Source organism: Melanotaenia boesemani, chromosome 22 (assembly GCF_017639745.1).
Source record: "Melanotaenia boesemani isolate fMelBoe1 chromosome 22, fMelBoe1.pri, whole genome shotgun sequence".
NCBI lineage: Eukaryota > Metazoa > Chordata > Actinopteri > Atheriniformes > Melanotaeniidae > Melanotaenia > Melanotaenia boesemani.
Window position 1 is genome coordinate 4,562,532 of NC_055703.1, and position 26,292 is coordinate 4,588,823.

General features: G+C 43.1%; 1 protein-coding gene across 3 annotated transcripts in view; it reads left to right on the forward strand.

The window, feature by feature from the left end:
- The first annotated feature begins 2,211 nt into the window (after positions 1 to 2,211).
- The window catches only part of dse (dermatan sulfate epimerase), a 39,044-nt gene continuing 14,963 nt past the window's right edge, over positions 2,212 to 26,292 (forward strand). For 2 of the 3 annotated variants that reach the window (XR_006009134.1, XM_041976169.1), the window contains exons 1-3: positions 2,212 to 2,467; positions 5,580 to 6,030; positions 12,907 to 13,160. Coding sequence is in view for 2 of the 3 variants with exons in the window: in XM_041976169.1 (XP_041832103.1) it covers positions 5,618 to 6,030; positions 12,907 to 13,160 (667 nt within the window). In the remaining variant the exon portion in view is untranslated. Of the gene's footprint in view, positions 2,468 to 5,579; positions 6,031 to 12,906; positions 13,161 to 26,292 lie in introns of those variants that run through there. The other variant, XM_041976171.1, reaches the window with a different exon arrangement.

A 26,292-nucleotide genomic window follows, 5' to 3' on the forward strand; every position in this document is an offset into this window, starting at 1 on the left:
AGTTATGAGTTGTTTGAGAAACTTGGGGGGAGTTTGGACACTGTTCAACTGCAGGGAAACTTCAGGAGTTTGACAGACCGGTGTCCAGATGTTGGTGTACAGTACACAGCCTTGGGGGATCTGGTACTGATGGACCAGGAGACAGGAACAAGCTGACCCAGCCTCACAAACTGCCATCTGTCTCTCAGGAAGTCTGTGACCAACATGCACATGGAGTCTGGCACATTTAGTTGGGAGAGCTTATCTCGGGGCAGAGCTGAAGTCCACAAACAGAATCCTGACATATGATCCTGGGAAGTCCAAATGAATTAGAGGGCCATGTTTACAGCGTCATCTACAGATCTGTTAGCTCTGTAGGTGAACTGCAGGGGATTTAGGAGAGAGTCTGTGCTTTAAGTTGGGTCAAGATAAGGCGTTCAAAGTACTTCATGACCACAGAAGTCAGGGCGATGGGTCTGTTGTCATTAAGTCCTGCGATCCTTGTCTTTTTGGGGACTGGGATAATGGGTACGGCCTTGAAGCAGGCTGCCACATAGCAGGTCTTCAGTGAGGTGTTAAAAATGTCTGTGAAGACCGAGGACAGTTGATCGGCACAGTGCTTCAGGGTGGATGGGCGACAGAATCTGGGCCTGCAGCCTTAGGGCCGGGATATACTTTCTTCCAGCAACATGACTGCGTAGGTATCATGGCTGCCATGTGTTCCTAGCGTTCATTTGGCATGTAGGCGTTGACACGAGGCAATGTGTTGCAATATTGACTTGAACACTAGAGGCGCTCATGTGAACAAGAGCACGAACACGACCACTCTGACGTCAACACAAAAGCGGATTGCTTTGAAGACTGTCTCTCGGACCTTGTCTGTGACCACGACCTATCAGGAGCAATTTGGGGTTGGATGTCTTGCTCAGGGACACCTTGACAACAACAAGCAGAGTGATGTGGAGCCCAGAGATGTCATTTAAAAATCTGGTGTACAACAAAAACCGGCGTACGCCATTTATAGTCAAATGTTTGGATTTATAAAAACAAAACTTGGCGGGAGAATGTCCTGACCTCCACACTCCTAGGCCCATTTATGGGTGACGCAGAAGACAGATATGCAGATGAACGGACGGTTTCGGAAGATAACATAAAAGCAGAAGAAGAATGATGTCCAGCACAAAGTTATGCAGCATTTGAACAAAGGATATCTGAGTGTTTTAGGGTGTGTTGGGTGGTTGAAAACAACTGTATACTGGTAAATACTGCTGTTAAACGGTGTCTGAAACGGACGTCGAGTCGCGGGAGTAAACTGAACCCAGCACTGTCTATAGTGGAGGAACAGAACTAACAATCATGGCAACACAAAAGATGCATGAAAGTATGAGGATGTACGAAGTTTGAAAGGACGTCTCTTTACTTAAGGGAGCATAAACGGACCTTATAGGCACAAAATCTGAAGAAAACTGCAACACCGACGGAACAGAATAAAAACAAGGAAATCTGAAATGTGAGACATTTGAGCACAACTAAATATTACCTTTATATTGTGTTAAATATTAACGCTGTTTGCTAAAATGAATAGAGGCACATTTCATATAAATACTTTTAAGAGTGCAGCTCAGAAAACAATTATCAGGATTTACAAGAGAAAGGGAGATTTATGTTATTAATTAGAACCTCAACCAGTAAAATATGTTTGTGAAACAAAACTTGTTATAAAATCCATTCAGGCTAAATAAGGCGACAGTCTTACTTAGCCTGAATACAGACAGGTTAATAATAATTACCATTAAAATAACGTGGTTGGAAACATGCTCGTCAGTCAGGCTACAATCGGGATATTCCCTCCACCTGTAGCTATTCAGAAAATTCATGGTTTGGTATAAAAAGGCTCCCCAGTGCGTAAAGACGTACAAGGTTTATCTGGCACTGATGGACGATATGGCGCGAGACTCCGGAGTGGGCGTTTTTTTTTTTTTTTAGACCAGCAAGTCTTACTGCATGGCCCATGAACCAGTTCCGACTGCCATGTGCTGTGTTCTCGGAGCTCTGTGATGCTTTGGGCTCAGCGTTATAGACACGCACCCCGAGGAACCACGCGTCTTGGCCACGGAACCGCGCATGCAAACATGATGATGATGATGGATGTGTGAAAGCTGCCATGGCCACCTTGGGATGTCCAGTAGATGCTGCTGAACCAGCTTTCTCAGTCCAGTGTGAGGTCCAGTCTGGAGGTTTTCAGAGCTAAGGGGGAGGAGAGCTTGTTCATCAGGTCCCCTTTAAGTTCCTCTCCCCTGCAGCCCCTCCTCATTCTGAAGGATCATGTCGCTGCCTCCGCTCCTTCTCGCTCCAACTTTGTTTCGTTTCTGAACGTTAAAGAAAATCCCAGCAGGTTCTTTTTTTTTTATCTTTGTAAAGTCTGTGAGGGAGGAAGATGCGGTCTGGAAGGACCGGGATTCGGATTAACCAGCACTGCTTCTGACAGGTACAGTAAAGCGGCTTTTGTCTCTCTGCTTCGCGGAGGCTTTCATGGTGGACAGGAACAAGGCTGCTTCTGTGCGGGGATGTGGATCATCTATACCATCGACTACTGATGTTTCTGTCCGTATAGGAGGGAGAAGTTTTGCTAACACGTTTATTTAAACGGAGCAGGTTTCTGGCGCAGAAAGTGCGACTTTTTATGATAAAAAAAAACTCGGCGGGGATTAAAAGTTTGGTCAGTGAAGGCAGCATCTTCAAGGTTTGAAGAGCGGAGGGAGGGACGACCCACTGAGACCTGACAAATATTTATTTCTAACTTTATGTAAACAACAAATTCATGTAAATACATTTCCTTGTCAGTGAAGGTGAAGGGAGATTTTTTTCTCTCTCTCTCTTTAACGCAACGCAGATTAAAAAGAGAGGACTAAATCTTTTTTTCCCCTCCGGGAAATAACAAATTCTCACAGGAAGAAACAGAAAATCTCTCGTTTCTGTGGTTTATTTTCTCTAAACAAATTGTCAGAGGTGCCTGAATGATCTAAGTTTAGAACATTTTATTGACATTATTCATCCCTCCACATGCTGAAAATAATTAAGTATCGTTTACTATAGAGATCATCGATTGTACAAAATAAAATAGAAGAAATTATTAACTCACAGATCACAAAATAACTATTAGAGCAATAAACACATCTGGAGATGCCAGCGACTAAACTACTGAAAAACATTTAATCCTATTTACGCACTAACACTAAACCTTCAGGTGAGAGCTGTGATATTATGTCATGAATGTAGGACGTTTCAGCAGAATTTAAAGCAAACCTGCTGGTAGTGGTGGTCACACCATAACTAGTCGTGTGTTAGGTGTTGTCTTGGTCTGATAATGTCGAAATGTGAAGAGGAACCAGAACATGTAGTGCTCCATTCATGTGTTTTTTTTAAAAAATAATCTGTAGTAAACATCCTGTTTTCAACGGCAATAAACTCTTAAACTTTGAGCATGTGCATTAAGGAGTTTAGATAAGTCAGATTAAGTTTATCTGTAAAGGCTTTAATGGATTTTAGCTTCATCTTGACATCAAACAGGAAGCTGTGTTTCCAAAACTTTGTATTTGACTCGATGCAGACTCGGGTTGCTTCATCATCATCATCATCACGTCAAACTTCACTGTCACAAACTGAGGTGCACATTTTGGTTAACACACATCATTTAGGTGGTCCTGCACATCCAGGAACTCTGTTCCTCCTCACGTCGTTGGCCAGTTCTGGGACGGGGCCATGGATCCTTTCTGGGGAATCCGTTCACCTCCTTCTGCTTCTTTCTTTGGATTCGCTCAGACTTTGTGCAGTTTGAGATGTGAATGCTTCTTTCGTCCTGCTCTGTCCTCCATGGAACAATCTTATGTCATTTTTTCTGTCAAAATATGTTTTTAAAAGTCAAACTTAATGGAGTAAACACACTATTTGTGAACAGATCCATAAACAACAGGGATGAGGTTACTTTGGTTCAGGAAAAGTTCCCGCAGTCCTGGCTTCAGTGTGATAAAATAGTCCGGGTTTGCTTTTGGCTTCGAGTCTTCCTCCCTCATGTTCACCACTGAGGAATGTAACGCCTCCCAGGGTCAAAAGTCAGATTAACTTCAGGAGGAGCACCAGTTTCAAGTCTTTCCTTCCATATCAAACAGTCGCTGGTCTAGACGTTTTAGACAACCTGAGCTTTTCCAGCAGCTCCAGTGAGGTGGAGGAATTTTCTCTAGTTTCTCTGGTCTGGTTTGGAGCCGGTTTTAGCTGAGCAGGAACGGAGCGTTTATGAGCTCCAGGCCGACTTGTCTGCGTGCAGAGGCGTGAAATCTGCAAAAGCAGCTTTTATGGTTTGGTTGTGGTGGAGGTTCGTCAGGAAAAAGCAGGAATGCGGCGTTCTGATCACTTCCTAACGGAGCCTGTATCAGGATGGAAAGGCTGCATCGTCAGGCCGGCAGCTGGATCTTATTATTCCAGGAATGTTGGCTTTTGGAAAAAACGGCTGTGCAGAGTTTGGGTTTCTTTATTCATCTGTGATTTATTTAACACAATATTGTTTGCATTATGATGCCATTTAAGTAAAAGATGGTATTTTTATGCATTAAAATAGATTAAATAAACATTAACTGGATGATGTTTTTTGTGTAAGTTTTATGGGTTTGTTGCCTGTAGCCTACATGGTTCATGAGTAAAACAGATTTGTTTCAGTACATATGATTGTAAATGTAAAAAGGAAGACTTTTACAGGGTTTTCTGTCGGTGTGTCTGGAGGCGACAAATAAAATAAATGTCTAGAAGAGTCTAAGTTTCTTTTCTCTAACTGTATACACACTACATATGAAAAAAAGATCCCAGCCTTTTACTGAACCAGAAACTGGAGTCAGATTCCAGAGTTTGATCGTCGTTGCTTCATTTTAATGAATGTTTGTCAGTTTTCTGGATCTTTCCTGACTATCTGGCACGTTGCTGCTTGATGCTGGTGGAGCTGCGTGAAGCTTTTCTACTTTTTAAAAGGAAGAACGTGTGAATTTATTTAGTAAAAAGAGGAAAATGTGGAAATTCTGAGTAAATAACATAGAGTCACCGTAATAGTCGACAATGTTCTGAACATGATTTTATGCATCAATATCATTTATCTTGGTTAGATTATAAAGATCAGAACTAAATCATGATGAATGATCTGATTTTCAACACTAAATAAACCTAAATACACAACACCGACATTTCCTGCAGCCATGCTGATTCCATCATGGTTTAGTATTGCCTACATCAGGGCAACAGTTGGATTTTAACATGTTTTCATTATTTAATTAGAAAATAACTTGCATTAAACCATCAAAATAAAAGGGTTAATCTGCTTGTAGTGGAAAATATATTTATTTCCAGAAAGAAAAAGGCAAGAAATTACGTTTTCTGACACTTTATATGGTGCAACATAGCAAAGTTTGCAAAAGTCCACCAGAAAGACTTTCAGCATTGCTTCCTGCCCGTCAGGTGATAAATGAAAACATTGTTATTGGTTCCAACCTTGCATCATTTACAGGGATGGTTTTTTAGAAATGTACCAGGCCAAACTCTGTCTTTTCTCCCTCCAGCTCAGCTCCTTCGACAATGTCCCATCTCTGATGAGACGATGACAACGCACACCCGGGGTGCCCCCACAGTTTTCTTCATAAGTCTTCTGTGGCCCCTGCTTGCTACAGCAGAGGTGGACCCCAGTGGAAGGATTCCTTTCATGGGGGGCAACTATGAGGGTCACCCCATGCTGTACTTCAGCCATGGAGACGTGGAGGAGCTGCAGTACGCCTCGGCGGGGACCCACCGGGAGATGGCTCGGAGAATCCGGGAGGCTGGGGAGACCATGCTGGAGCACCCGGAGGAGTACCTGCCCCCCTGGAGCCCGGCTGAGTTCAGCGCCCGCTGGAACGAGGTGTACGGGAACAACCTGGGGGTGCTGTCCATGTTCTGCCTGCTGTACCCCCACAGGGCCGGGGCCCTGGACCTGGCCAAGGACTACATGGAGAGGATGGCGGCTCAGCCTAGTTGGTAGATTTTTTTGTCTTTTACTTTTTCATCTGTGATTTCTCTCTCCACCTCCACTCTGCTCTCATCCATCTGTGAACTGATGCGTTGTGGTCCGACAAGTCCAGGAAATATGTTTAGCAGCTGTTTGTTGAACATCCCTCCCCAGGGAAAGGAAATGAAATGCTCAGATGTGAGCTGAATAGTTCAGGCTCAGATTCCAGGTGACCGGATGAGAGCTGCAGTCATTTTCCTCTCAGACCCACACGGCAGCTGCTCCATGCCCCCAAAACACGGCGTTTCCTGTCAAAGCCTCCGTTTCTACAGGTCTGAGTGACAGCAGAAGCCTCGGTGTGGCAGCTTTGGACCAAAGGCTTAAAATAGCACCAGAAAAGACTAAACTGAAGCTTCCACGTTCTCCGAGTCATTTTCTTATTTATTGATTAGAAATATAAGCGTCTGGTTTTATCCAGTTTACATCATCAGTTCCAGATGAAACCGCAGCAGGTTTTAGTTTCTGTCAGTTTTCAGTAAAAGTTTCCCGGTGTGAGGATGGAAATCCTTTAAGAGGTTTTCTCATGAAATTCTTGTTGCAGTCAAGACATTTTTCTTTTTTCTTCAAATATGGTTAAAATCTGAGACAAATAAAGAAAAATTAGATTTAAAACATCAGCTTTGGCTTCAGTATTTCATCAGGATGTTCCTGGTAATTTCCCTAAAGTTAAGGCAGAATTTCTCCATTTTTTTTTCCAGGGAACACAATCCAGATTATAAATTCAGCTGAATGCATTTAATCAAATATGTTCATTTAAACTGCTTTTCTTGACTTTTTAAGTGAAAGTGTAAAATAACAACAATCAGCGAAGGAAAAGTCGTTTTTGCTTTGAACACATTGAAATGAAAGGTGAATAATCAAAGCCGAGTTTTAAATCGTCTACATTTCTCTCCTACAGCCCTGCTCAGGATTGTATGATGTATTGATCTGACACGTTTCAGATGTGTCGATAAGGAGAGATAAGATGAGAAAATGCGACTAAATTTAAAAGGTTTGGGTTTGAAACAATTTTGTTTGGTGATGAGTCTCCGATGGTTCATGGTTCATCATAGTGGAGCAATAACACGAATGAAAAGGTTCGGATCACACGGGCAAACCCTCATTTATCAGATTAAATCCTCCTCATCAGACTCTCCTCTCCTCCTTCACCCTCTTCTTTCCCTTCTTCTCTATCCATTTCTGTTAGTTGCTGTGTTATAATGAAGGAGTGGAGGTAATCTACACTGTAAAACAACAACACAAACACTAAAATAAAGTAATGTTCTAGCACAGGGGTGCCCAAGTTCGGTCCTCAAGATCTACCATCCTGCAACTTTTAGATGCAACCCTTCTCCAACACACCTGAATCAAATGACTGGCTCGTTAGCAGGCCTCTGCAGAGCTGAATGACATGCAGATGACATCTGATTCAAGTGTGTGGAGAAGGGTTGCATCTAAAAGTTGCAGGATGGTGGATCTTGAGGACCGAACTTGGGCACCCCTGTTCTAGCAGCTGGTGCATCAGAAATATTGTGAAAAAACAGGAAAGAATCAAATAATTTCATAATGAAAATGCAGCTTATACCTTAAAAGTTACACAAGATCTTTTGTTTTATTTCAGCTTTTTAATGGAAGAAGATGGTAACAACCCAGTTAGGCCACCTCTTTAACCTCTAGGCTAAAACAACATCTATTATACTGTATGAGTACTTTATGGTGGTATAAATTAATTCACTGTACAACGAGAGTATTAATAATATTTAATCAGTCATTATTTTTGAACAACTTTTTCAAGCAGATTGCTTTTCAAAGTGCTTACCAAGGCAAAAATACAGCACAAAAAGAATAGAAATAATAAAAAAGAATTAAACTGATCACAAAAACAAGTTGAGATTAATTGTAAAATATTTAAAATGGGCAATAAAAAGACGAAAACTAGTTAAACTAGTTTAGATGAGTAAAACAGAGACCGGAACTGGTTCCACAAGAGAGGAGCCTATAAAACTAAAAGCTCTGCTTTCCAGTCTGGATCCAGAGATTCTGGGATCAACCAAACCAGCAAATCTTGAGCAAAGAGTTCTGATGGGATTCCAGGGAACCAGGAGAGCCTTCATATAAGAGGGATAAATCCCATTTATGGCTATATATGCAATGAATTCTGGACTTAACTGGGAGCCAGTGTTGGGAAATTTGATCTCTCTTGAAGAACCAGTCAGCCCTCCAACAACAGAGTTTAGGATCAAATGAAAGAAAGTGGGGGGCGTGTTTGGACAACCAGCCAAACAGAAGTCCAGTCGATGATCTAGAAGTGTTATCTGCCCACTCTTCATGGGGGGGTTATAACTAATAAAGAAGACACGGAGACCGGCTCAGCATCAGTGCACATGTGTTACTTTAGAGATCCCTTTCATGGGGGGCAGGTAGAACACCTAGAAGTGTTCATTCTAACAGGAAGTTATGTCAAACCTTTCACAATAAATCTGACTGCACAGAAACATCAGTACACAACATATCTCCCTTAGCTTGGAACTCCCCAGTAAAAAACTAAACATTTCTAACCAGTTAATCTGGATTATATCCTTTAGAACTGATGTCCCACAACCTTTACAGACTAATGAACCTTCTCATTAATGTCTTTGAATTATCGTTTTAACTGAACTAGAAAGAGAGGATAGATTACCTCTCTGTCCAACTGAACCCTGGGAGTTATTCTGTCCCAATGTTGTGGGTCAGTTCCTAATCCAATAAGACAGTCTGTCAGGAGGTTGTCTGTTTCTCTTTGGATAAGAGCGACCTGTAGATGGATCATTCAGTGTCTGTGGGTGGGGACTGCACAAACCCCTCTCTGGAAGGATGGATGTCAGATAAAGGCACGGGTGGAGAGTCCAGTGATCCAAGGATGTCTTCTGTCCCAGTGTGTTTCATAGAATCTTTCAACGTTGTAGATGATCTGGGGTGCGTTTTCCTGTCTAGACCAGAAGATGGTACCTGCTGTGCAGGATCCTGTGAGCCAGATGTGTGCAGTGGTTGATTAATGTGTCTTCTCCAGATGAGATGATCATTTGTTTTCACTGTGTATGAAACAGGTCTACTTACCTTTGGAAGTGTAGTTCCGGGCAAGAACTTGATCTCCAGCTTTGAAATGTCTAAATTTTGCTTTCACCCGTCTCTCAGCTTGAGCTCTCTGCTGGTGTTGCACAACCTGCTTTGTTTGACGAGGTCTCAGCATGTCGAGCTGTGTCGGAGTTGTCTCTTGAACTTGGCTGAAGCAGGAGACACCTTGGTTGTTGAACGAAGTGGGTTCCAGTACGACAGAAGAAAAGCATTTAGGCACCTTTTTGGGGACTGTGCACCTCTCGAAGGTGGTGCCTGTATGGGGGCCAAAATAGAGGTCAAAGGTCGGTGGTCTGCCAGTAATGTAAATTTACTCCCAGACAGATACCGTGGAATTCTTCACCCAAAAAACACTATTGACAGGGCTTCTCATTCTGAGCATAACTATTTTCTTTGCTTAGTGTTCTGGATGCAAAGACGATCAGTCTTTCTTGATGACATGATGTGTGACATAACGGAGCCAACTCCATAAGGTGAAGCGTCACATGCTAACCGAGGCGGCAGTGTGGGGTCAAAATGCGTCATGGTGTTGGATGTGGAGAGAGACATTTTCACTTCTTTGAATGCTGATTCACATTTAACAGTCCATTTCCATAGCTGGGACTCACTCAACAACCCATGAAGTGGCTTTAGCGTGTTAGCAATGTTGGGCACGAAACTAGCATAATAAGTCAGTAAACCCAAAAATGATCTCAGCTGACTTACATTCTTCTAAGATGGAGCTTCCACTATACTATAGCCTTTACCCTTGATGGCGCCTTGTGGAATCCGAGCCCCAAAAAATCCACTGAAGGTTTAAAAAATTCACATTTATCTTTCCGGACTGTCAAACCATACTCCTCCAGTTTCTGTAACGTTGCATCCAGATTCCTTAAGCGTGATATCTCATCTGGTCCAGTGATGAGCAAGTCGTCCAAGTAACTACAAACCAAAGTGTGTTGTGGGTAAACACAACCAAAACATAATAGATGATAGGCAGCTCTGGCTGGAAGAAATGTCAGATGTGAACAGCCCAAGACCGCCAGGATCTGATGCTCCATGTTCTTCTGGGTCTGCTCCATTTACTGCCAGGACAACCGAGCCAGCTAGGCAGTCTTCATTTCATTTAAATCAGCAGGAGGACCTGCTTGGATCTAATGGCTCGGTGAGAACACCACTTTTAACCACATGACTGGAACAAACCAGTCAGTGGGTAAAACTTCAAAAATCTTCCAACTTGATGAATAATGTTGACGAGTGGTTTTTAAGTTCAGTAGATAACTGATGATTAAAATGATTCCAGAAACAGCTTCTGCCTGTATTACGCTCATGTTCTGCTTCTCTAAGCAGTTACGTTATCTTAAGCTGCATATTTATTGTCAACTTCACTCTGAAAAGACCCACCTCTCTTAAAAATGAACATTTTAATTTGCATTCAAGAAAATCAGATGTTTATGTTAATTTATTTTATATTTTTTTAACCTCAGCTCTGTCAGGAAAAAAGAAATATCTGGATCACTCAGTTTTGGGATAAAATTTAACTTTGCTTTTAGCTGTTGAAACTGTAAATATTTTTACAGCTGCAGATAAGATTAGAGTAGGTGCAGCTGGAGTTTCTGGTCAGATTTTGTTCCCGGTGTTATCTGAGAACAGGGAGCTGCTCTCCTTTATCATGGAAAATGAAAACATGCATGTTTTGTTCTCTACGCAGATACTGAACTGTCCCAGGCATCAGTCCACTGGTTTTAATCCCTCTCTGCCTCTTTCCAGCCTATGAGCAGGGGAAAGGGGATTTTCCAGCAGCTCATTTCTGAGGGTTTTAGACTGAGCAGCATTAGTACAATTTACAAGGCATTTTTCACAATATCAGGGCAGTGAGAGAAAAGCCACTGAGCATGTTTTTCACGTCTGAATTTTCTCCTTGGCCACACTTTTCTTCTGGTCACTGAACCTCAGGTTTCTGCAGAGCAGCTCCAGGATCAGTCGGCTGTGGCTGCCCTTTCTTTTTAAGGAGTCTGAGCAGACATGCAGCAGGAGGGTTTTATTGGCCTTAGCATGAGTCAGCACAGAGTTCAGCGGTAACTCAGCAGCTGCTATTCACACTGGCAGAGTTCCTGTTTATATTCCTTCCATCCAGCTGCAGCCAGATGCTCACTAAACTGTTGCTGGGCTCCATTATTTATGGTTCCTGTCAGTCAGTCAGAGTTTATTTGTACAGTACTTTTCATTAAAAATCCAAATGCAAAACCTAATAATAAAAAACAACAAATCTAAGTCCAACTCTTGTTGTGCTGAAGGGATTATTCCAAACTAGAAGCCTTTAGAAAGCTCAGACCTCCACCAAGCCATGATCCTTTTTTTGCCATTGATTGTGGGCATTGTTAGCGTTAGAAGCTCCACTAATACATAGTAGTCTAATACATACCTACATCACAACCTGGTGGTCACATGACCATGAGCAGCTTGCTGGTGAAACCAAATCCCACACTGTACCAGTGTCCGTGTTGAAGTGTGTAACTTGTTCTCATAGTTTTAAGTTTTCTCCATCGGTTTCTGATAGAAAGTGATCCATAATGTCATCCAGGTATATGATCCCCTCAGTGTTGAAGCTAGAAAAAGATGTGTGCTGTAGCTAGTGGAAATAGAACTGAAGAAAAATGTTCCTCAGACTTTGAAGATCCACCAGCTACAGTGTAGAATATCATCAGAAGATTCAGATAATCAGGAGGAGTCGCTTGTGTGCATAGGACAAGGCTGGATGCTGGTGATCTTCTGCATTTTTTTTTTTTTTTTAATTTTATCTTTTTTTGGATCTTCTGCATTAAAAGCAGACACGATTCTCTACTGGGAACCACTGCATGGACTCAGGAAGACTTCCAGAAACCACTGTCTGTGAACACAGTTCACCCTGAAATCCACAAATGCAGGTTAAAGCTCCATCATGCAGAGAAGAAGCCAGATGTGAACAGGATCCAGAACCAGCGCGGTCCTCTCTGGACCAAAGCTCATTTAAAATGGTCTGAGGCAAAGGTCTAGAAGTTTTAGAGCAACATCTGCTCCCATCCAGACAACATCTCTTTCAGGGGAGGTCTTGCAGATTTCAGCAAGACGATGCTGAACCACATCCTGCATCCATCACAGCAGCATGACTTCACAGGAGAAGAGTCCGGCTGCTGAACTGGCCTGCCTGCAGTCCAGACCTTTCACCAATACACAACATCTGGAGCATCATGGAAGCAGAAATCCAGCAACCAAGGTCCAGGACTGTAGAGCAACTAGAAGATTTCTTTCTTTCGTTCATATAAAAGAAATCCCTGTTGACCAGATGAGATGATGTCAGGACATCTGAACAGAAGCTCTGTGTAGATCTCAGTTTGATCGATGGAGTCATTTATTTTGTGTTTATACACAGCGTCTGGTTTCATTCCCACATCTGATCTTCATTTCTTTTTAATGAATCTGAGCAGAATTACTGCAGAACGCCTCTCATTTTTCCTTACGTATACTTCAGTCAGCAGTCTTGGAGCTTTTCTCGTGCTGAGCAGCAGAAAATCTGCTTTATAGGTGCAGCTGTAGCAGTAGTGTGAAATGCTTCTTGGCATCTTTATTCTAATTTTGAAAGTGACTTTTACAGATGTTTTACAGCTGTGTTAATCAGAGAAAGGTTTTCCCATTCATGACCAGCTGTTTTCACACTGGATCACCACTAAATTAGCTTGTCTTCCATGTGTGTGGTGCCGTCTCTTCAGCTTCCTCCTGTTCTGCTGTTGCAGGTTGGTCAAAGACGCCCCCTGGGATGAAGTTCCTTTGGCACACTCTCTGGTTGGATTTGCGACGGCCTACGACTTCCTGTACGAGTACTTGAGCAAAGGGCAACAGGAGCACTTCCTGCAGGTAATCGGCAATGCGTCGCGCCTGATGTATGAGAAGTCCTACGTCCGAGGGTGGGGGTTCCAGTACCTGCACAACCATCAGCCCACCAACTGTGTGGCTCTACTCACAGGAAGTCTGGTTTACATGGCCCAAGGTGAGTTTTACTGGTCAGAAGAAAGAAACCATTGAACGTCTTGTCTTGTAATTCACAAACAACAAACCCTTCAACATATTTCTGATTATTTCAGCATCATAATGAAGCTTTTAGCTAGCTTTTATTTTTAGAAAGAATAACATAGTTGTTACCATTCGGCTGCATAAGAAAACTCACTTCAGGGACCCGTTCCCGAAATCAGGTTCAACTAACTCGCAGAGTTTATGGTTCCAGAGTTGCTACATCAACTCAGTATTTTCACCCAGAGTTAGAAACCACAATAAAACCACATCATGAATGGAGCTTTGATACCTGGAGTCACCATGGCAACGGCTGACAAAAAGTTTGTTAGTTACTGCACCCCACTGGAGCAAGAGGTTCTCATAGCAGCGTATGAGGAATATGAAGAGGAATTCTGGGAAAAAAGGAAAACAGCTACTGATGCTAAGGGGTGAGATGCACCATGGGCAGTGGCTTAGCAAGCTTTTCAAAAGTGTGGGGGATGTGGATGTGGTTCTGGTGGTCTATTTGAAGGGGGTGGGGTTGATAGACAATCAAATGCTAACAAATATTTACTGTTAACCGACCTTCCCTTGGGTGAACCTCAGATGTCAGATGTCCAATGATCAGTAAATGCAGCATGTAATGTACTTCTATATGTTGTTCTAAATCATCTCTACCATGTTCTAGATCATAATTCAGAATTCATATACTCAAATGTAAGTCGCTTTGGATAAAAGCGTCTGCTAAATGACTGTTGAATAGAATGGAATAGAATAGAATAGAATAGAATCATCTCACCATTTTTATCCTAAAACCAGCAGATGTGATGACTGAAGTTAAATAGCCAACATTGATGAAGAAACTCTGATAAGACTGATGATCTGGATAAAAACTGCTTTTTCCTTTTATCATTGAAATGTGAATGTTTGTGCAGCCGTGATAAAAGTCCTACAGCAGTCCTACCGTCTACAGGTAACTATAAATCTGAGTGCACCAAAATAACCCGTGGAGTTCCGCAAGGCTCCATCCTGGGGCCCCTGCTCTTCAACATCTACATGCTGCCACTAAAATTATAAAAAACAACAAAACATGTTGCCACAGTCATACTGAAGACACACCATCTCACCAGGAGACTACAGTCAAATCCAAACTCCGATCAACTGCATTGATCAAATTAAAGACTGGTTGTGCCAGAACTTCCTTCAGTTAAATGAAGACAAAACTGAAATAATAGTTTTTGGAGCCAAAGGAAGAAAAATTAAAAGTCAGTTCTCAGCTTCAAACAGCAAAGTTCAAAACTAACAACCAAGCCAGAAATCTGGGAGTAGTCCTGGACTCAGACCTGGATTTTAGCAGTTATATTAAGACAGTTGTGACATCGGCCTGTTATTACCTAAAAAACATATGGAGGATTAAAGGACTGATGATTCAGCAGGATTTAGAAAAACTGGTCCATGCATTTATCTTTAGTAGACTGGACTACTGTAATGTTGCCCTCACAGGTGTCCCTAAAAAGTCCATCAGACAGCTGCAGTTAGTCCAGAACGCTGCTGCGAACGTGAATCCTAGAACTCCAGTCCTCAGCTCTTTACACTGGTTCACTGTCTGGCAAAGAACTGACTTCAAAATCCTGCTGTTAGTTGACAAAGACCTGAATGGTTTAGGACCAGAATCCATTCAGGATCTTCTGGTTCGTTATGAAGCAACCAGATCCCTCAGGTCATCAGGGTCAGGTCTACTTTCTGTTCCCAGAGTCAGAACTAAATGTGGAGAGGCAGCATTCAGCTTTTATGCTCCTCACATGTGGAACAAACTTCCAGAAAACTGCAGGTCTGCTGACTCAGCAGTTTTACATCAGGGTTAAAAACTTTTCTAGTTGCTGCCTTTTATCAGAACAGCTGTTAATTCTCCACACTGGAACTTTATTTCTGTTTTATCTATTTTAATGTAGCTTTATTTCTTTAGCTGCTGTGTTAGAGAAGGTCCTGCTCTCTACATTGTATCCATTATTCAGCCACTCCTCATTCATACCTGATGATGGTAAGCTACATGTGTAGACACAGGTGCCCTGGTTAACGGAAACATGGCAGCCAGTCCGCGCCCAACGTCCTCTCCAACCACCACTAAACATTCATACACATCCAGCAATCTGACAGACTGATTGCAAGTGCTGAACCCTCTCACCAGCAAATATGTGGGTGTTAAAACGCCCTCATCGTCCATGGGTGTGATGCCCATGATCATTGAAGAAAACTGCTGCCTGAGTCAGTGTGGAAGTTAGAATCCCCTGGTCCATATTTAACCTGATTAAAACTGTAGCATGTGGGTTAAAATATTGGTGGATAGAATAAAATCTGGATTTTATTTAGATTGAATCCCACTGGGGAAAAACGCACATGAAGGAAACTGGAGATAAAGAATAAAAAGATAACCGGCCCCCAATAAGGTTCAGTCCCACCCGCAGGATGAATTTGGTAAATGCAAAAATAACATAGAGGATATTAACTATAATATTTTAATGAAACTAACTGTAATATTGTAACAAAAGTAACTAATATATTATTAAAAATAACTGTAATCTCTGTTTCCAAGTGAGGTTTCATGTTTTCATGTTTCATGTGTTTTCTGTTAATACATTTCCAATGCAGGAGGAGAACTTGTTCTAATTTCTTTTTTTTAATCTTTCTGGAAATGTACATGTATGTACATAAAAAAAAAAAAAAAAAAATATATATATATATATGTATATATATATATATATATATATATTTGCATTTGCAAATTGTAATTGAAATGGGAAGTGGCAGTTAGATGGCAGTATGATTTTTGAAAATAAATATTGGGAGGAGACCTGTCAAAGAGGTTTTAAAATTACAAATAGTCCAAAATGGAAGGAGTTCAATTGAAAAGTTAAAATGAGGTTTTTTAGGACCCCATCCATTATATTTAACAGTGATAATGCAAGAACGAATTTATGTCTTTAAATTTATCTTTAAAACCCTACTGGTCGGGAATTCAGGCTGCGATCCAAGCTAAAATTTAATTTACCATTTGATTCAAAATATTTTATTATTGGCTCATCTTCTATTCTATTCTATTCTATTCTATTCTATTCTATTCTATTCCACAGTCATTTAGCAGACGCTTTTATCCAAAGCGACTTATATTTGAGAGTAAGAACAACACAAGCAAGTATTCAAACAGGATGGGACGTCATAGTTAAGTGGTAGTCAGACTGCTGTGAGTCCAGTTGGACCCAGGTGCTGTCATGTAGCGCTAGAGGCAGTGCGCATATATATATATATATATATGTTGAAGCCATTTTTTTTATGATTAGGACTTAATCCTAATTATTCTATAGTTCTGTGTTGCAGTTGAAATGATCTTTTTATTAGTGGATTTTGATTGGCTGCTATACTGAAGTAAAAAAAAAAAAAAAAAAAAGGGAATCAGCCAAGAAAAGTAGATTAGAAGTCTCTGGACCTTGAAGCAACACAGTCTTTTGACCTACACCGCATTTCAGTTAGTTTAACAGAAAGTCTAGATTTCAGTCCTTTTTTATGTATGTTCAAGTTTATTTTGATAATAAACGGTAAAAAGAAGAACTTGACTTCAAGACTTTGCTTTCCGACGTGCGTGTGTTGAGTGTAAAGAAGCCTGAGGTCCAAAGCTAGTGAGTCAGCCACGCTGCACCCACATCTTAGTCAAAAGACTAGCTCACCGTGGAAGGACTGTGTCAATACAAGGCTTTCTCCTCAAACCAACAGTGAAAGATCCACAAAGGACTGCAAGGAAGTATCGTGGACTTAACAAGCCGACACAGAGCTTAATTAACCTTTTGCACGAGGCAACGCTAGCTGCAAGCAGAGAAGGCAGGCCAAAGAGGCTGATACATGTACAGCGGTTCAAGTATTTCCACATGAAAGCCCCAAGTGCCTTGAGTAAGAGTGATTGCTGAATGGAGAATATCCATGGAGCAGGTCCGACATTCCTTTAATAGTCCTATGGAGATGCTAACGCTAGCCGCGATGCTAACGCTAGCTGCGATGCTAACGCTGTGACTACAGTCTAATACAAAGTCATTGAGTTTTGCGTAAAGAATCCTATACATCAAGAAACTCTTTCACAAGTGCTTGTCAATGCTTAAGAAGAGTAAGAAGCTGTGGATGATTCGAGGAATTGTGACAGTTTGTGTGGAGATTAATGAGTAAAACAAGATGTCAGACAGTGGAGCAGTTACACACGTTGACCAAAAGAGGACGCCAAAGCCCACGGAAAAGGCTAAGGAGGAGAAAATCAAGAGACTTAAAGGAGAGAGAAAAGGAAAATTGACACAGTTAACTAAGCAGAGAAAGGACTTGGAGAAATTAAAAGAAGATGAAAACAATGTTCATTTAATAAAGGATGAAGCATTGCTGACATTTGAAAAATACTTTGGAGAGTATGAACGCCTGAATGAGGAGTTGTGTGAATTGCTGGATGAAAATGAAAAACAAGGAGATCAGGAAGCTTTTGAGAACAGATACTCAGAGTTCAAGCAATTCTTGCAAGAAACAAACAAGTGGATTGCTGACATCATTAAAGATCCTCAGGAAGAGGATGAGGACGATGATGATTCATCACATGTAAGTGCATCTAAAGCAAGTTCAGTGGCAAGTAGGTCTTCAAACACCAGTTCTGCAAAGCTGAGGATAAAAGCAGAACGTGAAGCACTGTTAGCAAGAGCTGCAGCAATGAAAAAGAAAGAGGCAATAGAACAGGAGGAACTTCGCCTGAAATTAAAGAAAGAGCAATTGGAAATTGAAACTGAGCTTGCAGCTTCAAATGCCAAATTAAGAGTGTATGAAGAATTTGAAGATGCTCGTGAGACCATGGATGATTTTTCTGATCCTCTCCCAGTGCCCAGAAAACAATCCCCGTCCAGTGGTCGAGGAAAGCCCTACAGTGTGCACGATAAGATGCAACAGGAAGCTAGTGAGTTTTCTCGTGCTCTAAATCCAAAGCCACCAGTTAATGTCGATGCTACAGACAGAAGAAAATCTTCTGCAAGATTCAAGGCAAACAGCAGCACGCCATGTTCAGATCATCACGAACACACCGATTCTTCACCCGATGGCCTGTATAAAGTGCTACAGCGTCAGAATGAAGTCACTGAGATGCTCATCAAGCAACAAAGTTTGTCTCAATTGCCTCATAGGGACATACCAACATTTAAAGGAGATCCACTTACTTACAGGTCTTTCATAAGGGCCTTTGAGCATTCCATTGACAGTAACACAGACAGCCAACAAGATCGATTGTATTACCTCGAACAGTTCACAAGTGGAGAGCCACTTGATCTCATTCGCAGTTGTGAGCACATGAGACCAGACAGAGCTTACAAAGAAGCGAGAGCATTGCTTGATCGTCACTATGGAGACGAGTTGACCATCGCCACGGCTTATATTAAGAAGGCTATGGAATGGCCTCAGATAAAGCCGGAAGACAGGAAAGGATTGAATGCCTTTGCATTGTTCTTGATCGGATGTTGTAACACAGTGAATGACGTGGATTACATGGACGAAATGAACAATCCGACCAACATGAAGTGCATTCTATCCAAACTTCCCTTCAAACTAAAAGAAAGATGGAGAAGTTGCGCTTTCGACATTCAAGAGAGAACAAGAAAAAGAGCCAGATTTTCAGACTTAGTGGAATTCGTGTACCATCAAGCAAGGGTCGCCAATGATCCACTGTTTGGAGACATCCTGGATTCCACTTTAGGTGGTTCTAAAGGTGCGAAGAAGAAACTCAGCACTGTTAAAATGGAGGCTAAAAGGAGCAGCTTTGCTGTAAATGTTTCCCAGACAGAGAAGGACATCAGTAAAGGCCATTCTGTACAGAAAATCATCCTAGTTAAGTCTGCAAGCATTTTCCAAAGCCCCTGTCTTTACTGTCAGAAGAACCATGCATTGAACACGTGTAACAAGATTCGAGACAAGCCATTGAAAGAAAGAATTCTATTCCTGAAATCCAACGGTCTTTGTTTTGGGTGTTTGACAGCCGGTCACTTGTCCAAGGATTGTAAGAAAAAAGCTTCATGCCCAGATTGTTCCCTCAAGCATCCAGCTATCTTGCATGTGGTGAAAGAAGAGGCTGCATCGGAGCAGAACAGCCCTGACGACAGTTCGCAACGTCCAGGTGAAGTCACAAGCGCTCTTGTGTCCGCAGGATATAAAAGCAGTGAATACACTGGGGCCGGTAACAGTGAGAGCATACTTCCCATCGTACCCGTTTTGATAAAACACAAGAGGAGCTCAAAGACCATCAAGACTTATGCATTCCTAGATCAAGGAAGCACAGCGACTTTCTGCACAGAACACTTAGCGAACAAGTTAAACATCAAGGGCAGAAAGACGAAGTTAATCCTTCGTACCATGGCAAGAGAGCAGAGGGTGAGTAGTTACGTACTTACCGATTTGGAAGTGTGTGGCTTAGAAGAACAACAATACGTACAGTTGCCAAATGTGTACACTCAACCAGACATACCAGCAAAAAAGGCTAACATTCCACAGAAGAAAGATCTGGTGAAGTGGTCTTATTTAAGCCGAGTCCATCTCCCAGAAATGGAAGCAGACATTGGCCTTCTCATTGGCGCTAACGCGTACAAGGCTATGGAGCCATGGGAGATAGTTAATAGCCAGAATGATGGACCATATGCTGTAAAGACATCTCTTGGTTGGGTTGTCAATGGTCCAATTAGTAAAGAAAAAGAGTCAGACGAGAGTGAAAGACAGAAATTCCTTGTCAACCGCATTTCTGTGGTAAATATTGAAGATATGTTAATTAGGCATTACAATGCTGATTTCCCAGAAAATCGGTGTGATGACCGAAAAGAAAACTCTCAACAAGACAAGCAGTTCATGCACACTGTGACTACATCGACTCAGCTAGTTGATGGTCATTTCTGCATCAAACTCCCTCTGAAAGATGACAAAGTGAGGATGCCATGTAACCGTGGTGTTGCTGAGCAAAGACTTAACTCCTTGAAGAGGAAGCTAAGTAGAAATGCACACTTTTATGAAGAGTACAAAGCTTTCATGAGCAACATCCTGGAAAAGGGCTACGCAACAAGAGTCCCAGAGGAGCAGTTGAATCGCAGTGATGGACGAGTGTGGTTCATACCACATCACGGGGTGTATCACCCAAAAAAGATGAAGCTACGAGTCGTGTTTGACTGCACAGCAACATATCAAGGAGTGTCGCTGAACGACCAGTTGCTACAAGGGCCTGATCTAACGAACTCTCTCATTGGAGTACTGCTGAGATTTAGGCAGGAGCCCATTGCCATGATGGCGGATATCGAATCCATGTTCTACCAGGTGCGGGTTCCAGACACAGACGCTGATTTGTTACGTGTCCTCTGGTGGCCAGGAGGTGATCTGGACACGGAGGCAGCCGAGTACAGAATGTGTGTGCACCTGTTTGGTGCTACGTCATCTCCCAGTTGTGCTTCATATGCATTGAGGAAGGCAGCGGAGGATGTAGTAACCAAGACCACACCTGAGGCCACACATAGTCCTCAGAAACTTTTATGTCGACGACTGTCTAAAGTCAGTCGCCACAGAAAGCCAAGCCGTTGCTCTAGCAAAAGAGTTGATGGGTGTGTGTGCCCATGGTGGTTTCCATTTGACGAAATGGATCAGCAATAGTAGGGTTCTACTAGGCTCTATTCCTGACCAAGAACGAGCATCTGAAGTCAAAGATCTGGACTTAGAGAACGATGAGCTACCAGTGGAACGGGCATTAGGTGTGCAGTGGTGCACCAGTACAGATAAGTTCCAGTTCAAGATACACCTGGCAGATAAGCTATGCACAAGACGGGGCATCTTATCCATTATCAGCTCAGTATACGATCCAATGGGCTTTCTGGCACCACTTCTCCTACCTGTTAAGCTCATATTGAGAGACCTCTGCAAAGAAAAAAGAGGTTGGGATGAAGAAATCCGCGATCGGCCACGCAAAGTATGGTTGCAGTGGCTAATGCACCTCGGCAAACTTTCAGAGCTGAAGGTCAGCAGATGTTTAAAGCCTGCCACGTTCGGGCCCACTAAAACCGCGCAGATCCACCATTTCTCAGACGCCAGCCAAGATGGATACGGCATTGTGTCTTATGTCTTGTTGACAAACGATCAGGGTGAAAAACACGTGTCCTTTTTGATGGGAAAATCCAGAGTTGCTCCACTCAAACAGATTACAATTCCAAGGATGGAGTTGGCAGCAGCAACTGTGGCTGTCAAGATTGATCGGATGCTAAAAGAGGAGCTTGAAGTTCCTCTGATGGAGTCAATTTTCTGGACAGACAGTACTACCGTACTGAGGTACATTGGAAATGATGCTCTTCGTTTCAAAACATTTGTGGCAAATAGAGTGTCTTTTATTAGAGAGGCGACAATGCCTTCCCAGTGGAGGTACGTTCAAAGCCCACAAAATCCTGCAGATCAGGCTTCCAGAGGCTTGAGCGTTGAGAGCTTCATGGAAAGTAAGAACTGGTTCCAAGGGCCTAGTTTCCTGAAAAATGAAAGCGAATGGCCAGAGCACATTGAACAGCGTACTTACCTGGTGGAGGAGGACAGCGAGGTCAAGACTGCTGCTGCAGTAGCATGCATAAAGCCAAATGAGTGCACATATCCATTGAACCAGCTTGTCGAGTATTACTCCAGTTGGCACAAACTTAAAAAGGCCACTGCCTGGATTCTACGCTTAAAGGAGATGTTGCGACACCTATGTGAAAAAAGGAAAGCGTTTAAACAACTCATACTGCAATCAGAGAAGGACCCTGTAAAGTGCAGATCTATGTTGGAACGGCAGATGGCAATGTGTAAGAAAAACCTGGAAAAGAGAAATCTTACTAGTGAAGATCTTGCCAGGGCCGAGACAGAGCTAATCAGATACAGTCAGAGACAAACCTACGCTGAAGAGATTAAAACCTTGCAGAAAAGCTGTATTCAGGTGAAAAGAAACAGTTCAATCTTCAAACTTGATCCATATCTTCAAGATGATGTATTAAGAGTTGGAGGACGTTTGAACAAATCGGCAATGCCCGAAGAGGCCAAGCATCCTGCCGTTCTGGATCAACATCATAGAATATCCCGCCTCATTCTCCACCACATCCACCAAGAAACCGGACATGGAGGTCGAAATCATGTCTTAGCCAGATTACGACAACGGTATTGGATACCACGAGCTAATGTGGCGGTGAGAAAAGTGATCTCTGAGTGCATCCTCTGTAGGAAGCTGCATGCAAAGCCAGGAGAGCAAAAAATGGCGGATTTGCCAGAAGACCGTCTTCTTCCCGACAAACCACCCTTTACAAACACGGGTGTAGATTACTTTGGCCCGTTTGAGGTCAAAAGAGGACGTGTCAAGATCAAACGTTATGGAGTACTTTTTACATGTTTAACTGTCAGAGCAGTGCATATTGAGGTAGCCCATTCCCTTGACACAGATTCATGTATTAATGCCATACGGCGTTTTCAAGCCAGAAGAGGTCAGGTGTCAATCCTTCGATCCGACAATAGCACAAACTTTGTCGGTGCTGAACGAGAGCTGCGAGAGGCATTAGCAAAACTGGACCAGTCACGCATCAATGAAACAATGATGATGAAAAGAGTACAGTGGATTTTTAACCCCCCTGCTGCCTCTCATCATGGCGGCATTTGGGAGCGTCAAATCCGTACAGTGAGAAAAGTGCTGAACTCTGTACTGAGACAACAGCAACTGGATGATGAAGGGCTTCGAACTCTCCTTTGTGAAGTCGAGAGCATCATCAATGGAAGACCCTTAACTATGAACTCTGATCATCCCAGTGACCTAGAGCCGCTGACACCAAACCATTTGCTCTTACTGAAAGCTCAGTCCAGCATCCCGCCAGGCGTGTTTGACAAAGATGATGCCTATGCCCGTCGTCGCTGGCGACAAATCCAATATCTTGCAGACTTGTTCTGGCGGAGGTGGACTCAAGAATACCTACCCCTCTTACAGGAGCGTCAGAAATGGCTCGGTCTAAAAAGAAGTTTTAAAGTTGGAGATGTTGTCGTCATTGCTGACCCATCCCTTCCAAGAAACACCTGGAACTTGGGAAGAATCATCAGAGTTATGCCAGACTCTAAAGGAGCTGTCAGAAGTGCTGAAGTCCAGACGAAGACCAGCATCATTCATAGACCCATAACTAAACTGTGTTTACTTCTAGGAGAAGAATGAAGACAGAAGAAAGAGCAGAGTTATGTTACCTTAGTTAAAGTTTAAAACGGAGGTTTGAGAAATTTCTATATTGGAATGAATGGCTCCAATTTAGGTATCATTTGATAATTGCTATTCTACGGCCTAGTCAATTAGGGGCCGGAATATGTTGAAGCCATTTTTTTTATGATTAGGACTTAATCCTAATTATTCTATAGTTCTGTGTTGCAGTTGAAATGATCTTTTTATTAGTGGATTTTGATTGGCTGCTATACTGAAGTAAAAAAAAAAAAAAAAAAAAGGGAATCAGCCAAGAAAAGTAGATTAGAAGTCTCTGGACCTTGAAGCAACACAGTCTTTTGACCTACACCGCATTTCAGTTAGTTTAACAGAAAGTCTAGATTTCAGTCCTTTTTTATGTATGTTCAAGTTTATTTTGATAATAAACGGTAAAAAGAAGAACTTGACTTCAAGACTTTGCTTTCCGACGTGCGTGTGTTGAGTGTAAAGAAGCCTGAGGTCCAAAGCTAGTGAGTCAGCCACGCTGCACCCACAATATATATATATATATATATATATATATAGTTTTTTGTAAGTTTTTTTGTTTAAGGACAAGATCACGATTTCATCAAACAATATCATCTTGGGCATAAGTGCACGCACCTTATTCAGTACTTGGTTGAACCAAAGAGCTGGACAAATCTTTCTAACTTATTCTTTTGAGTAGAAAAGTTAAGCTAAGTGTGGAAATGCTCCTTAAACAACTGAGTCTTTAGCTTGCTCTTAAAAGTGAAAGAGGACTCTGCGGATCGAATGGAGTTTGGTAGATCGTTCCACCACCGGGGGACAACAGAGGAGAAGAGTCAGAGCTACTGATTTTGCACCATGTTGTGGTGGGAGCACCAGCACTTTTTCGCTGGCAGAACGTAACTGTGGAGAGGGAGTGTAGCTCTGGATTAAGAAGTGGAGGTATACAGGAGCCGTTTGGGTTATTGTTTTGTAAGCCAGAAGCAGAGGTTTGAATCTGATGCGCTGGAACTGGAAGCCAGTGAAGAGCGATTAGCAGCGGAGTGACGAGCTCGTTTGGGCTGGTTGAAGAGCAGACGTGCTACTGCGTTCTGGATCATCTGCAGAGGTTTAACAGAGCATGCAGGCAGGCCAGCCAGTAAGGAGTTGCAGTAGTCAATGCGTGAAATGACCAGAGCCTGGACCTGGAGCTGTGCCGTGTGTTCAGTCAGGTAGGGTCTGATCCTCCTGATGCTGTAGAGAGCAAATCGCCAAGACCGGGCAACCGAGGCAACATGGTCCTTAAAGGTCAGCTGGTTGTCTACCATGACACCAAGATTCCTGGTAGAAGACGTAGACACAAGCGTGATAGAGTCAAGCTGCACGCTTAGCTGTGGCGGTAAGGAAGGATTGGCTGGACAGACAATAAGCTCGATCTTAGACAGATTTCGCTGAAGGTGGCGATACTTCATCCATGTGGTAAAATCAGCAAGGCATGCTGATATTCACAATGAGACGGTTGTGTCGTTTGCTGGGAAGGAAAGGAAAAGCTGAGTGTCGTCTGCATAGCAGTGGTAGGAGAAGCCATGAGAGCTAATGCACCGAGTGAGGAGGTGTATAGTGAAAAGAGAAGAGGGCCAAGCACCGAGCCCTGAGATACCCCTGTTATCAGCCCATGTGATCTGGACACTCCTCCATGCAAAGATACTTTGAAGGATCTTCTTGTGAAGTAGGACATAAACCACTTGGAGGTCTTGGAGGAACTGTGAGACCTGACTGAAGACGCTGGTTTGGATAAAAAGGAAATTCATCCATCCATCCATCCATCCATCCATCCATCCATCCATCCATCCATCCATCCATCCATCCATTCATTTTCTTCCGTTTATCCGGAGTTGGGTCGCGGGGCAGCTGCCTAAGCAGGGAAACCCAGACTTCCCTCTCCCCGGCCACATTCACCAGCTCATCCGGAGGGATCCCAAGGCGTTCCCAGGCCAGCCGATAGATGTAGTCCATCCAGCGTGTCCTGGGTCTTCCCCGGGGCCTCTTGCCAGTGGGACGTGCCCGGAACACCTCACCAGGGAGGCGTCCAGGAGGCATCCTAACCAGATTCCCGAGCCACCTTATCTGGCTCCTCTCAATGTGGAGGAGCAGCGGCTCTACTCTGAGCCCCTCCCGGATCACTGAGCTTCTCACCCTATCTCTAAGGGACAGCTCGGCCACCCTGCGGAGAAAACTCATTTCGGCCGCTTGTATTCGCGATCTTGTTCTTTCGGTCACTACCCACAGTTTGTGACCATAGATGAGGGTAGGAACGTAGATCAACCGGTAAATCGTGAGCTTTGCCTTTTGGCTCAGCTCTTTCTTCACCATGACAGACCGATGTGGAGTCCGCATCACTGCAGACGCCGCACCGATCAGCCTGTCGATCTCCCGCTCCATCCTTCCCTCACTCGTGAACAAGACCCCAAGATACGTGAACTCCTCCACTTGGGGCAGGACCCTATTGCAGACCCGGAGAGAGCACTCTACCCTTTTCCGGCTGAGGACCATGGTCTCGGACTTGGAGGTGCTGATTCTCATCCCAGTCCATAATCTGTCCATAAAAGTTCTGAACAGAATCTGTGACAAAGGGCAGCCTTGGCGCGGTCCAACCCGCACTGGAAATGATTCTGATTTACTGCCGGCAATGCGGACCAAGCTCTGACACCGGTCGCACAGGGACCGGACAGCTTGTACAAGCGGGTCTGGCACTCCATACTCCCAGAGTACCCCCCACAAGAGTCCCCGGGGGACACGGTCGAATGCCTTCTCCAAGTCCACAAAGCACATGTAGATTGGTTGAGCAAACTCCCATGCCCCCTCAAAGACCCTGAAGAAGGTGTTGAGCTGGTCCACTGTT